The sequence below is a fragment of the Rhinolophus ferrumequinum genome, chromosome 3, assembly GCF_004115265.2.
Source record: "Rhinolophus ferrumequinum isolate MPI-CBG mRhiFer1 chromosome 3, mRhiFer1_v1.p, whole genome shotgun sequence".
Classification (NCBI taxonomy): Eukaryota; Metazoa; Chordata; class Mammalia; order Chiroptera; family Rhinolophidae; genus Rhinolophus; species Rhinolophus ferrumequinum.
Genome location: NC_046286.1, coordinates 3,841,367 through 3,855,920, shown reverse-complemented (window position 1 = coordinate 3,855,920; position 14,554 = coordinate 3,841,367). Strand labels below are relative to the sequence as shown.

General features: G+C 57.5%; 2 protein-coding genes across 3 annotated transcripts; one reads left to right on the top strand and one right to left on the bottom strand.

Moving 5' to 3' along the window:
* Nucleotides 1–282: 282 nt before the first annotated feature.
* Nucleotides 283–7,339, bottom strand: LOC117020727 (gametogenetin-binding protein 1-like). 2 transcript variants are annotated; one of them, XM_033103345.1, is made up of 7 exons: nucleotides 7,085–7,339; nucleotides 4,211–4,329; nucleotides 3,672–3,766; nucleotides 3,293–3,440; nucleotides 2,217–2,356; nucleotides 803–949; nucleotides 283–527 (listed from the first exon to the last, which is right to left on the bottom strand). In XM_033103345.1, exons 1-7 carry the CDS (start codon nucleotides 7,132–7,134, stop codon nucleotides 477–479), a joined length of 750 nt encoding a protein of 249 aa, XP_032959236.1. In that variant the 5' UTR covers nucleotides 7,135–7,339; the 3' UTR covers nucleotides 283–476. The 2 variants fall into 2 exon arrangements, with proteins under 2 accessions (XP_032959236.1, XP_032959237.1); XM_033103346.1 differs by lacking the exon at nucleotides 803–949.
* Nucleotides 6,377–13,067, top strand: BAK1 (BCL2 antagonist/killer 1). The gene is made up of 6 exons (XM_033103347.1): nucleotides 6,377–6,654; nucleotides 8,693–8,793; nucleotides 9,759–9,894; nucleotides 10,211–10,354; nucleotides 11,452–11,632; nucleotides 11,752–13,067. The coding sequence occupies exons 2-6, from the start codon at nucleotides 8,724–8,726 to the stop codon at nucleotides 11,854–11,856; spliced, it is 636 nt and encodes a 211-aa protein (XP_032959238.1). The 5' UTR covers nucleotides 6,377–6,654; nucleotides 8,693–8,723; the 3' UTR covers nucleotides 11,857–13,067.
* Nucleotides 13,068–14,554: the final 1,487 nt, after the last annotated feature.

Here is a 14,554-nt window from a genome sequence, read left to right as displayed (position 1 = left end):
CTGGGGACTTAGGCGGGAGGGAAGTCAGGGACACTCCTGATGACAAAGGCAGGTCTTGTAGCAGCAGAGGCTCCCGGGGTTCTTCCCGCCCCCAGGTCAGGTGCAGCGGACCTCCTGTCCTCTAGCTCAGATGCCCCGCTGGGACCCACGGCTCTGCAGCCCCATGGGCACAGACTGGGGACTAGACTGAGACCCCAAATAAACTGAGCTTGTTCCAAGTTGAGGACGAGGGGCGGGTCCACAGCCAGCCAGCCAAGGAGGCCAAAGTCAAATTGGGCTTTATTAATGACGTCATAGGCCTGAGTCTGATGGGGGGACAGCCTGCTGGGCAGGCCCACCCTGCAGACACATGGACACCATTTATCCCAAGACCCCCTGGCCCCAGGAGCTCCTTGGATGTTCCCTTAGCAGAGGGGAGCTGCATCCCTGTGCAGGTTCCAGGGATCGGGGCAGGGCAGACTCAGCCAGCAGCAGCTTCACTCTGGAGGCCAGTTTCCCATCTCATCCATCTCCTCCAGGAGTAGGTGCTGGGGGGAAAAGTGGGTGAAGGAAGATGCCTGGGCATCTTTGGGCTCTCCCCTCCTGGCTCTGCATCCCCAGAACCTCCCCATCTACTCCCCAGAGACAAGCACCCTGAGGCCCCCTTTTCTAGACCCACCCTACATCCTGCAGCTGACCCAGGTCCACCCTCAGCCACCTCCCTCCCACAAAATGGAAGGACCCTTCTCCCTCCAATCCAACTTGGGGGTTCCTTGGAAGCCCTAGGAGTCAGGCACCCCAGCCAACCCCTCCCCTCCATCACCTCTGTCTTGGACACCACACCAAGGGGGCTTTGCACTCTTCCCTCCAGCCTAGGGTGTCGCTTCAGCTGCCTCAGCACCCCTCCCCCAGGTCCCCAGCATTCCCCAAAGAGTGGGGGGCGGCTTCCTTCCCCCTCAGCTTGGTGTCCCTGAGGGCAGATAAGGAGAGAGTGGGGTGGTGATGAGGACAGGACCCCCGAAACTCCCACAGGAGGAAGATCTTTTTGAGGCAGCTGTGTCCCCAAAGTGAAGACTGAGCTGGGCCCCCACTTGCCACCATCCAGAAACTCCTTAGGCCCCTCCAATGTTGCTCAGGCCACCCAATGCCTGTGACCCCTGGGCCAGGGGCAGGCCGGCTCAGGGGGTGGTTCTGGAGGTAGGGGAGGGTAGAAGGAGGGAAGGGTGAGTGAGTAACAGATCCCTTTAGGGTGGACAGGCAGAGCATGTGGCCCTGCCAGGGCTGACAGGCTGTGTGGCTCAGAAGGACGTGGTACAGCCTTGTTCCCCAGAGCTCAGGGGCACGTGGCTCAGGGCAATAAGAAGGCCTCCCCTCAGTGCCTGGCAGGCCTGTATTCCTGACCCCTCACGCTGAAGAGCCTGTGCAGGGACGGCATACAGCCTGCATCTCCTCTGACCCTGCCAACAGCCCCCTTTCACAGGCTAAGGAACCAAGGCTATAGTCAAAGTCACAGAACAAGCTGACACTGGAACAGGGACTTGGACTAAAGACTCTGGTCTCCAAACCTTGTGCTCTTTCGTTTTGTAAATCACACAGACCGACAGGGGCATCTGTCCACTGAATGAAAGAATGAACTGACGAACGAATGGAAATTAACTCAGAAAGGATACCCACACACGTTTCAACAACACGTCCATCCATGTGCACTCAGAGAAGCTGGGACAGGCCTAATGTTTAAGGCTGATGTCAAGGAGGGTGGGCAGCGGGTGGTCCTCGGTGTGACCCAGCAGGGGAACTGCCTCACACCTATGTGTGTGGGAGTAGGCTTGGGTGTGAATGGGAGAGAAAATAGAAAAAGAGCAACATTATGTGAGATACAGATGAACTGGAAAGCCTTAAAGCCACCTAGGCAAATCTCCTCCTTGTATGGATGAGGAAATTGAGGCCCAGAGAGGGGAAGGGACTTGCCCAAGGCCACACAGCAAGTGAATGGCAAAGTCAAGCCTTAAAAATGGACATTTGGACTCTGAGTCAAGTGAGAGACAGAGAGAGACTGATGGAGAATTGTGTGTGTGCAGGGGGTCACGGTCCTATTCTTAGAAATACCACCAAGAAGGGATTCTGCCTTCCCTACCCAGGCAGTGTGGTGGGGGCTGGAGCCAGGGTCAGGGCCTACGGAGATGGGAGGCCTCCAGCCCCATTTTGCAAATGTCCTCAGGCAGGGTCCTCAGGCATACCTGGCCATCCAAAATGCCCGCCTCCTCCAAGGTGATCTCTGGTTGGGTCAGTAGCTCCCGGTCCTCATGAATGCCCATCTTCCAGAGGCGGGACTCCCGCTGTACTACCAGAAGCTTCTTTAACTCTGACTCCATGAAACCTGACAGCCAAAGAGATGGGCAAAGGACAGGCAGGAGTGGGGTGGAGCAACCTGCTGGAGGTCAAAGGAAGAGGCGGCGGCTCCCTCTCCGACCTCCTCCTAGCCCTGTGGTCACCCCAGCCATAGTGGTTTCGTCACCCATTACCTGGAGCCAGCCAGACACCATCTCCCCACCGCCATGCCTTCCTCAAGAAACTCACTCTCCATGGGCTCCCTCCTGCAAGCATGACTGTGTCTCATCACCTCCTGGGAAGAGCATGCAAGGGGCAGATATCTGCCCCCCCATCCAGCCACCAACTCATGAGCATGGATCTGGAACCATCCAAACTGCCTCAGTTCAAGTCCCAGCTCTGCCACTTACTAGCTGCGTGATTTTGGACAAGTTACTTAACCTCTCTGTGCCTAGTTTCCTCACTGAAGTGGAGACTATAATAGGACCTACCTCGGAGTCCTAGCGCATTATTTCGTGAAAAGTTCTTAGAAGAGGATCTGGCCCATAGGAATGACTATGTAAATGCAACGATTTTATCATATTATCACCAGCCCCCACTCTTTCCTTATCTGCCCTCAGGACACCCTTTGGGGTACTGTCACAACAGTGGATATGTGATAGGAAAACCAGGGATGGAGGTGGCCACCAAAAGAGAATTCCAGGCTGCGAAAGGGTGGCACTCGAGGAGCCACAGTCCCAGTCATCACAACCCCCACCTTGCTGCCTCCCAAACCTTGACAGAGGAGGACCCTAGCTAGCCGTGAGTATGGCCTCCAGCCCAGCCACCCACCCCCACCCGGCACTGGCCCCCACCTCGGGTGGTCATCTTAGGTCCTCTGTTACCACCTGGTGGTAAAAACTGGTATTGCACCCATGAGCCGCGAGACAAAGTGTGATTCCCTCCTCCGGGCAGGTTGGGAGGGGAGGTGGGGCAGCGCACTTACCCACTGTATCTGTCGATCTAAAAGTCTTATGGATTGGCGACTGGAGTGTGGCAATGCCTGGGACACAGAGCTTGAATGAGCTGTCCTCTTCCTCCATTTCCTCTTCTTCACTTTCCTCCTCATGGAGTAAGGCTTCCTTGAGAGGAAACTGAGGGTGTGCCAGGTCACTGAGCATGTGAGGAGGACCCCAAGCCTGCAGTCCCTGCCCCACCCCACGTAAAACAGAAAGCAGGAGGGAACAGCCTCCAAAAGGTTAGGAAAGGGGACTGCTCGCCCATGGTCCAAGCCACATATCCTGGGGCCCAGCCAGAAGTGGGGAAGGGCCCCACCCAGGCCTCCCTGGGCCCTCCCCCAACCACTGTGTCTTGGCCCCACAGACCTTGGTCATGGTCGATTTCTGAAGCTGCTTGTACAAGGTGAGGAGGCGGTTCCAGGGAGTTGCCCCCACCTTCGAAGAGGCCAGCCTGAGGTCTCCTGTGATGGGACAGTGGCACTGACAATCTAATAGCAATGGGAGCTAATAGCAATGGGATGTGGCCCAGGCCCAGCAGGGCAGGGACAGCTGGAAGGTTGAGCTGCGGGTGAAGTTTCCTGGTTTTCTTTAGCAAACACCTACTATGTGGCAGACACATTTCTAGGCACTTTATAAAGGACATCTCATTTAATCCTTGCAACTACCTCTGAGATAGGTACTATTACAGTCCCATTTTATAGATGAGGAAACTGAGAAACAGAAAGGCTGAACAATTTGCCACCACACACAGCTCAACACAGCGGAGTTGGGATTCAAACCCAGGGAGTCTGCCTCCAGCATTCCCTTAGGCTTCGTCCTCCCAGGTCCCACAGCCCTGCAGAGTCCTAGAGGAGGAGAATCTGTTTATGGCCCCGCCCCACACCTGTGGCCCCTCCCACACTCACCATCCCCGTCCAGCAGACACTCCTCCTCCCAGTTGAAGGCTTCCCGGCTGACCTCCAGTGGCCCCATGGAGCTCTGCAGGCATCCTTTCTCCAGCTCCAGAGCTTGGGCAAAGTGGTCCCTGATTCCAAAGCACAGTCAGGTGGGAGTGGCAGGTGGGGCCCAGAGATGTGGCAAAGGCCCCACACCCTCACACACACCCAAGCCTCTCCCACAGGCCCTGCTCAGCCCCTCCATGCTCCTGCTCCCAACAGATCCTTGCTGGGTCCTCTGAGGCTTCATCATGGAGGTGGGGGGTAGCTGAGAGATGGTCCCCCTTCCTCATGGGGAGGGGGAGAGCGGTGCCAGGTCCAAATGGCAGTGGGAACCAGGAGGGAGAAAGTGGGGAGGAAAGGCAGGGTGGGGTGGGGCCGAGGAAGGAGCTGGGAAGCAATGGGAGCCCGCTCACCCTGGCACGCTTCCTTCCCAGTCCCCAGCCTGTCTCCCTTTCCTTTAGGTGCCTCCATCCACAACTCCTAACTTGTGGGAGAAACCTCATCTCTGCCTCTTCCCCACATACTCACACCCCATCTCCAGACTTCTCCTTGCCCTTGGTATGTCCATCCTTCCCCGTCCAGTTACCTGGTCCAGTCCTCCACCCATCCAGGGACTCGCATTCTGGCCTCTCCCCCATTTGGGTCCTCCCATCTCAGGCCCAAATCCTTCCCGTCTTACATCCAGGCCTTGTCCCAGCACTTCCATCCCAGACCCCTTCCCTTCACCCACAGCCCAGTCCTTCACCTGTCTGAGGACCCTGTATCCCCAGAGGCCTTCCCTGCTGCCTCCTTCTGCTCCTCCTCTCCCTCCTTCTCAGACACCTCCTGGCTGCTTCTGGGCCCGAATGACTTCATCTCTACACCCTGGGCCACGACCTTCAGGACCTCCATGGGGGTGGGGATCTGGGCCCCCATGTCCCCCATCCCCAGCCCTGAAGGATCGTTTGGTGGCAGGGCCACAGAGAGGGTGTTGGGTCCCGTGGCGGATGGCCTGGGCTCCTTCCTCTCCACCCCTTCCTGGTGGTCCATCATCAGGGGGATGGCATCCTGCTCTTGCGAGGGGCACGCCCGATCTCCCAACAGAGCCTTGTCAGAGCTCTTTGGGCTGCCCTTGCTCCCCACCAGGCTACGAAAAAAGCGGAACATGGAGGAGCGGCCCAAAATTCGGTATCGAGGGGTTGGAGCTGGGCTCTCCATCCTGAGAGGGACCGTGACTCACAGGGAGGAACTGTAGCAGCCACCCCAGGACCAACTGCTTAAGAACAGGAGGAGTTTTTAAATGAAAACCTACAGTTGGAAACTTCCAGGAGTTCTAGAAGGCAAAGGTCAGGCAGGCAGGGGGGGGGCGGGGGGGCAGTGATGGGGGCAGGGCATGGTGGGGGATTAGTTGGGGACAGAGAGGGCAGGGGGCGGATGAGGCAGGGGAAGGAGGCTTGGGGAGCCAGTCTGGGGGCTGGCTGGTGAGGCTCCAGGAAGCAGGGGGTCGGAGGGAGGGTGGACAGTGGACCTGGACCCAGAGCACGAGGCAGGCAGGGCTCTCGAGGACTCGGCACACCCTCCCTCCCCCTGGCTTGTCCTTGCCTGTGGCTGCTTCTGTCACTGAGAACCACTGACGATGGCCAGCTGGTATCTGTGGCCCTTTTCTCTCCCCTCTGAATACTCAGCTTGCATGTGCCCATGCGGGGAGCAGACCTTACCACGTTTTCATCTGTTTACCTGCCTATAACCTTCAGGATTTCTACCTCCAGAGACCACCTAGGTGCCTAGTACAGGTCTTAGTTGTACGTTGTATCTCAACTTAGTATTATTATTCCCCACTGCACCTAGAGTCTTGATTCTAAACCCAGCTTAGTGAGTTTGGGAAGAGTTCCTTCGAACAGCTGAGCCTCAGCTGCTTTTGTTCATCAGTAAAATGGGTGTAGCTGATGGCACCTACTTCCAAGGGCTGTTGAGATGATTCAATGAGACGATGGCTACTAAAGTTCATGGCACACAGTGGTGCTTAAGAAACGTCACCATCCTGACTTGTTTATTGGTATTGATTGATGGGAGGGGGAAAGATCAAGGCTCCAGAGTGGGAAAAGCAGCAGGGGAGGAGCCACTCCAATGCGCGGCCGAGGCTGCGGTGGGGGCTCTGAGCCCAGACCGCCAGAGGTACATCCGCATCCGGCTGCCGCAGAGCGACTTCCTCTAGAGGGAGCTGATTGGAGCCGGCAGGCAGCTCTATGTTCAGCGGAGCCTCTCAGTCCCCAGGGCTGCCCTGGGACGAGCAGAGGCTGCATCCAGACTCCAGGAATTCACTGACACCCATTCCTGGAAGCAGGCCTGGGCACCTTCGCCTGGGAGCAGCCGCTAGCCCCTCAGGATCTCCAGTCTCCTCCCATCCTAGGCCGAGGCTAGGGTCCCGACAGGTAAGCTGGGGCTGAGGGACGGCGGAGGAGGGTCCTGTCCATCCTCCCCACTCTGGGCAACCCCAGGCCTAGGGTGGGGCAGGGCGCCCACTGGAGCTGGGTGGGAGGAGGAGCCTTGCCTGGGCAGCCTCACCACCCCTGCCAGGGGCCTGATCAGCCAGGGCTCCCTCTGGCTGCCCCTTAAGACAGCTTCCCCTCATGCCCAGGCCCTGAGTGCCTGAGAATCGGGGCCAAATAACCAGGTCTGCTAGCATTCTGGGGGACGGGAGTGGAGGTCAGAGCCAAGGTCAAGAGCAGGGGGAGAGCCCAGACGGCACTTCCTGCTGCCCCAGGAGCCCTGGACTCCATCTGCAGCCCGGCCAGGCATTTCCCTTGGGGAACTTTCTGGGCCAGCAGCCCCAGTAGGTAGGGTGCAGGGGACTCCCCTTACCAGGAAGTCAGGCCACTTGGATGGGGGCAGGGGTAGGCCCGGGTTGGCATAGACTTCTGGTCCGGGGACTGTTCTGAGACTCCACCTCCTTCCCAGCAGTGAGCCCTGGGGTCGTGGGAAAGGGAGTTGCAGGTTGAGTCAGCATCCTCTGGCCCTGTTGTCCCGGGGTGCCCGGATTGGGGGACCAGGGGAGAGGCACAGGTATCTTGTTCCTGAAAGAGCTACCGGGATGGGGGTGTGCCAGGCAAAGGTCTATCTTGACGAGCGCCCGGGTGTGGTAGAGGGAGGATCTGCCTTCTCCCTATTCCCGCCCTGAGAGTGGAGGGGTGGAGAGCTGAGTACACTGGTGGTCCAGCCCTCCCCCACACCTTCTCAGTCCTTGGGGACTTTCAAAAATGGCCTCAGGCTTGAGAGGGAGGGGGTGAGGAAGGGTACACAGGCCTTCCCAAGGAGGAGGGGCTGTTCTGCCTAGCCCAGGGTGGGGGCTGTCCCCTCCCCAGGAATGGGGGGAAGGGCACTCCCGCCTGGGTGATGGAAGCAGCTGGGGGGTAGGGGAAATAAAAGGGATGCAAATTGAAAGTGAAACAGCTCATGTCCAGGAAATACTCCCTGTGTCAAGGGTTCACGGAGAACATTGGGGCTATAGCCAGGGCTAGGCAAAGAGGAAAAATGGGGCTGGGGACTGGAGAGCAAATGAGGTATCTGTGTGAGGCAGGCTGGGGCGCTGTGAAAAAGGCTCTGACTCTTGAGGGCTCCTCAGCTCACTGCAAGGCAGGAATGGGAAGGCACGGGCCACACGTAACCAGGAAAAGTTGCCCTGGAAAGGATACCCTCTGAGATCCACAAACCAGAAGATAAATCTTAACTGAGTGTTGAGTATATGGACTCATGGAAGTTCAGATAACCAACCTGACTCTCTGACTAGCTATGTGGCCTTGGCCAGTAGCCTCTTTGTGCCTCATTTTTCCCACCTGTGAAATGGGTATAATGATGCTTATCTTGCTGAGCTAATGTGCATTTTCCACACCCCCTGAGGTGCTCATACATGGTAGAAGTATACGATAGGCACTCACGAAATATTTGTGGCTAATATGCCTGAGGTGGAAAACAGGTGTGCTCTGACCAGCCAAGGGGAAGTGGGACCTTCGAGGACGACCTTCATGGGTCATTGGCTGGGAAGTTGGCAAGCTTGTGGTAAGCATGTGCTGGGCAGGGTGCAGAGGGCCCATGAGCAATGGAAAGAACCCGCAGCCTATGAAACTAGCTTCACTTCCCAGGAGTGAGGTGAACTGTGACCTGAGACTCACTAGGGCAGTGCTATAGCCACCCCTCCTGGGGCCCTGGATGCCAGCGTGCTGATCCCTGGCTGAGAATCTTGGCTGCCTTGGTTTTCTCATCCCCAGACTACCCTGAAGTTGCCAGTGAAATGCTCAATAAGTTAGGACTTCACAGCAGACTCCACAGATCCAAGGTGGTGAAATAAGAATGGCTGAAGCTAGGACTGTGGGGTCTTTTGGGGAGTGGGCGCCCCCTCACTCCTGTGTAGGAAGCTCTCGTCAGTGGCCCCTGCTTGTCCTCATCTCTGCTTTTTTAAACCCACCCCCACAGGCTAACACTGCCCTCCACTGGGACCTGAAAAATGGCATCTGGGCAAGGACCAGGACCTCCCAGGCAGGGGTGTGAAGAGCCTGCCCCTTCCTCCACTTCGGGTAAGGGTCTTTCTGTCCCCTCACCCATCCCATAACCACCAGGGCTGTCTGTGAGGATGGAGAGAACAGAAGTGGACAGGGCCAGGCAGGACTTAGGGGCAGGCTCTCCTGCTTCAGTTTACTCACCTTGGATAAAGGAGAAAATATCTTCTCATCCAATGCAGGTGGCCCATTGGGCTCAGAAGCTAAAGTGAAGTCAAGGTTAACCCCTGGGAGTGGGGAGGAGTGTGGGCCTGGGAGGTACAGAGGTTGGGAGATGCTAGGGAGTAAGTGTGAGGTGGGCTCAGGGCCATCCCAGGGCAGACGGGTGGGATGGGGTTAGAAGGAAAGAAGAGTGGGGCGTGGCTGGCCTATTCCTGCAGTAGGAGAAATAAGGAAGTAAGTTGGCTTATCACAGAGTCCCGTCTGCTCAACAGGGAAAACTTTATGACTTTGGGGAGGAAGTGAGATGGCTGCACTTCTTCCCTCTTCTAAGGGGATCATCAGGGAAGCCTTCTGCTCACAGCCCACTACAGGCTGTTCCCTGGACTTTGGGTTCCATCCTGGGTCTGTCACTATTTCCCTATGTGACTTTTGTGGTCCCATATTCCCTAAGCCGTGAGAGCTGGGTCCCTTGTACAAGCTAAAACAAACTCAGGGACCCAAATGCCTGGGATTATATCCTGGCTCCACTGCTCATTCCAGCTGTATGACCACCCTGTGCAAGTTACATAACCCCCCTGTGCCTCAGTACCCCATCTGTAAAGTGGGGGTCACCTACTTCACAAGGCTGTTGTGAGAATTAAATGGAAAGTGCCAGAAGACCACCCGGCACAGAGTGAGCACTAGGTGTCAGGTAAGGGCTGGAGTAGGGGCCCTGCTGCCAGGGGTGAGGACAGCTGTGGCCTTGAGGAAGAGCAAGCACCCCCAGAGTACGGGCTACCAGGTCCAGCTCTTCCTCCCTGACTCCTGGCTTTGATCCTCAGAGGAGCAGGTAGCCCAGGACACAGAGGAAGTTTTCCGCAGCTACGTTTTTTACCGCCATCAGCAGGAGCAGGAGGCTGACGGGGCGGTTCTACCCGCCGACCCGGAAATAGTTGCCTTGTCCCTAGAACCTGCCAGGTGAGCAGCAGCCCCCTGGGCCCGCAGGGACGTCTTCAGGGAGGCAGAGGCTCACAGAGTTGCCTTCAGGTCCTGGGAGCTGGGAGGTCTTGGGGGGCGGGTCTGGTCCTCTCATTGTTGAGCCTCTCTCCTCTTGGGCTCCCACCCCCATGTGGGACCCTGTCCCTGGGCCCAGCCCTCGTGTCTGAGAACACAGTCAGGACCTCCGAGGAGGGGTGCCAAGGCCAGGGGCATCTCAGACAGAGCCCCTTCATTGTGAGCCCAGACCCCAGCCCTGCCTGCCGTGTCTCTCACCTGCTGCCTCCCATTCCTCCAGCACCATGGCGCAGGTGGGACAGAGGCTCGCCATCATCGGGGATGATATCAACCAGCGCTATGACGCAGAGTTCCAGACCATGTTACAGCACCTGCAGCCAACAGTAGAGAACGCCTATCAGTATTTCACCAAGATCGCCTCCAGGTAGCCCCGGCCCTGCCTCTCTGCTGTGCTGTCACCACCACGCTGTGCCCTGCCCAGGGGATGGGAGACACACGCTTCTCTGCCAGTGTCAGGACACGTTCGCTGTCTCCATGTCTGCTGTTAATTTCCATGTGGCCTCGGGCCCTTGTCTTTCTCTCTCTGGGCCCCAGACCCCACATCTCTGGTGCATAAGCTTATGACTCTTGTGAGTTCTGGCACTGAGGACTTGATCATTTAGGTTTGCACTGCAGATAGGCCGGGGTGGGGATGTCCCCAGAGTCCCCCAGCCCAGCTAGGACACAGCTGTCCTTCCAATTTGGAACCACATTTCACAGCAAAGATGGTAAGGTTACCACCCCCTACCAGGTCCTGGAAACGGCGTCCAGATGCTATGATCACATCAAGAGGAAATCTGGTGTGGTGGTTAGAGACCAAATGCCTGGGTCACATCTCAGCTTTGCCTCTTACTGGTTTGCGAAACTTTCTAGCCATCTGTGTCCTCGACCACAAAATAGGAAAAATCTGCTTAGAACACAGTTCACACTTACAAGGTGTTAGCTGTCGTAACCATCTAGGTCAGGGAGGTCAGTCTCAGCAGATTCGAAATGGGGTGAAGGCAGGAGTAGGCAATAGATTCAGAATATTAGTACTCAGAGCTGGAATGTCCTGTCTGTGTCCTTGGAGGTCGCCCCCTATCTCGCTGTGATTCCAGGACTTATCCTAACCTCCTGTTTGTCCTTTTCTCTCTGCTGCCCCTCGGGCTGCCAGGCCAGCAGAAATGCCCACAGGTAATCTCCCTGCTGCCTCCGTCCGCTCGCTCTGCCCTGCGCCCTCTCTGTGCCCTTTGCGCCCGCAGCACCGGGGCCACACAGCAGCAGCAGCAATCCGCTTCCATGCCCTCTGAGCTTTCTCCTTTCACAGAGATGCAGGCTCTTCCCAAATAGAGGCCAGGCTGGGGCAGCCTCTGCCACCTTGATTCACAGCTAAGCCATTTTGCTTTCGAGTTGGGAGGGGTGGGGGACAAGGGGTGGGCGAGGGAAAGCAGGCTGAGGGCCTCCTGGGGGCTTCCAGTGATGGCATCCGTGCTCTACCCGCAGCCTGTTTGAGAGTGGCATCAACTGGGGCCGAGTGGTGGCTCTGCTGGGCTTTGGCTACCGCCTGGCCCTACACGTCTATCAACGCGGCCTGACTGGCTTCCTGGGCCAGGTGACCCGCTTCGTGGTTGACTTCATGCTGCATCACTGCATTGCCCGGTGGATCGCACAGAGAGGCGGCTGGGTGAGTGCCAGCACTAGTCACCTCTCCCTGCTGCCGGGGCCGCCCCTCCCAGCCCCACCCAGTCCCCGGGTGCCCGTATACACTGCCAGCCCTTCTGTGACCACTGTCTCTCCTGGCAGGTGGCAGCCCTGGACTTGGGCAACGGCCCCATCCTGAACGTGCTGATAGTTTTGGCTGTGGTTCTATTGGGCCAGTATGTAGTACGAAGATTCTTCAAGTCATGACCCCTGGAGGGACCCTTTGGGGTCCCAGCTGAGACCCCGGCCTGGACTTCAGCCAAGCTTTCTCCCTTCGCTCCTGCCCCTCAGGGGTTCCCCCCACCCCATCAAGAGTACAGAAGCTTTAGCAAGTGGGCACTCCAGCTTTGAAGGGCCCCTGCCTAGGGGTCAGTCAGGATACAGGGGTGCCCCAACATTGCATGGTGCTAATGGGCCCCATCTCTGGGGCTCAGCTCTGTCTGCTGGGCGTTGGGGAGGTTGATAACTTGGGAGCAAGAGGCTTGGAGTGGCTTCTCCCCAAGAAGTTTTTAACAGTTTTAGCTTTTTAATAATACCCTTAGGAGGACCTCCCCACCCCCATTCCCACCACTCTGCCCGAAGCCAGGACATCTGGTATGTGGGGATTAGTAGGCCCCCACTGAATCCTGTTCCCCAGGATTCAGCTGTTCTGGAAGTTCAGAATTTGAGAGCTGGGCCTGGAGCCCAGTCGTGGCCCTTCCTAAGCTTCATGTCCCCAAGGAATAGCACTGGCTGGGGGTGGGGGACAAGGACCTGCTCAGCTGTCCCTGCACCTATTTCCCCCACCCTATTTTGCCTTGGCTGTGGACTCTCAGGGATTCTGGGCCTGGGGTGTGGGGTGAGGGTACAGGCCAGAGCTGTCTGAATTTCTCCATCAGGTTCTCCAAACCGGCCTCCTGACAGCCTCGATTCTCTCCCCTCACCCATTCATTACCACTTGCTCCCAACCCAGTCATCCCTAGTAGAGCCGGCTGCCTGCCCCCGTCACTCCACGTAAGGCAGGCAGAGGGCCTGGGTGAGTGGGGAGCTGAGGCCCGCTCCTGGTGCACACTAGGGTTTAAGAGTGTGGTTCTTATCAGGGAAACAGGGTAGGGAGCTCATCTTGAGGTTTCTGAGAGAGAAGGGCTGTGGACCACTAGGAACCTCAGGGTTGGGATCCTCCCTCATGGCCTGGGCACAGTGGAATCTGGGGGTACGGATGGGGGAACTGTGAATACTTGAACCTACCCCCCCACCCTCTACACTCCTCATCTGCCCAAGCCCCTCCTTTGGGTGGGGGTGGGACAGCCTTGTCTGACTTGCACAGCCTAGGCATTTGGGGAGAGAAGTTAAGCCAAATGCGGGGAGGGGATGCAGATGGAGCCCACTGGCCACCCCCACCCTCTGAGTGTGTCTGAAAATAAACTGTCATCCCTGTCTCTTGCTTGATCATTTTTGTTATCTACCCCTTTTCCCATCAGGATTGATTGGGGGAACCTGGGCTTTCCTGGCATTCACCTGGTTTATTACTGAATAAGGTCTCATCTTGGGCTTCCAGAGTCCTGCAGAGGGCTGGGTGTCATTCTCCAGCCCCTAGGAGGCCTTGGCCACTCCCCACCTCTCTCTAGCCCTTTTTCCAAGCACTTCCCTCATCTCTGAGTTCTGGGCAAGTTTTCCACCCCCTTAGGAAGTTGAGAATCCCAAACTGTTGGGTTCTGGCTTGCAGAGGTGGTAGAGCAGCTGCACATGTCTGGGGGCCCCCACAGGCGACCCGAGGCCTAGTGTGAATTCTCCCTTTCTGGGGCCACTACCACACTGGCCCAAAACCTTTCTCCCCTCTGCTGAGCTCCTGAGACAATGTCCCAGCTCCCTCTCCCCCGTGTCCCTCACAGCTAGCACATTGGGCTTTTCATTCTAGGACGTTTGTGCTGATCGGAGTCCCTCTGGGGACACAACCAGGGGTGATAAAAATAACAAGCACGGGGGCGTGTAAATGTTCCACAACCTACAAAGTGTTTCCAGTCCTGGGCACCCTGATCTGACACCCTTGCAAAAGGTCCCATGCAAGTCCTAAAGGACTCGGCTTTAGTTGCTAAATTGCCAGTCCCCTGCCCCTCCAACTCGGCCTTCAGAGCCCACAGACAGATGCAGTCGCAGCAGTGGTGGCGCCAAAGACCCCGCAATCACCAAAATGAAAAGCTCACAGGCATTTATGGGACACTGTCCTGGGCTTCATGCTGAGAATTCATCGTCCGTGCTCAATCAGTAGGTATTATAGCGGGTGACCTGGCAGGGGGAGCCTCAAACTCCTACTTCACAGGTAAGGAAACTGAGGTGCCTGCTGTCATTAGGTAGGAAAGGGCTGAGAGCGGGCACTCGCCACCGGGATACTGGCTCGAGGTTTTACACGGAGGCCGCAGGGTGGGAGCTCGGGCCACTGGTCTTGGAGCACAGGCCGCCAAGGGGTTACGAGGGGAGAGGGTGTCCGGTCTCCGCCCCCCGCCCCGCCGGCAGCCGCTGGGCCACGGCGCGTGGCCGGAGGCGGGCGCGCTCCCCGGCCCAAGATGGCCGCCGCACCGAGCGCGCATGCGTGTCCCCCTCCCCCCGAAGGCGGGGCCCCGGGCGCGCCTCACCCCCCTTCCCGCGGGGTTTGGAGGACAGTGTGAGGTCTTCCTGGAAGAGCAGATGCTTCTATGGCTAGCAGAAAGGCGTGGGGACAGAGGCAGGGGCGGTGGCCTCTCTACCCCTGTAAGAAAGGAATTGGAACGCTGTCCTGAAAGGCACGGGGCGCCCCAAAAGGTCTTGGCCAGTGTGTAGCCCGGCCCCTTCATTCCACCCTCTATTGTGCTGCCAGGACGACGTTTCCAAAACCGAAATCAGCGTTCTGGAGGTGCTGAAACCAGCGCAGGAGAAGCTAGGAGGGACA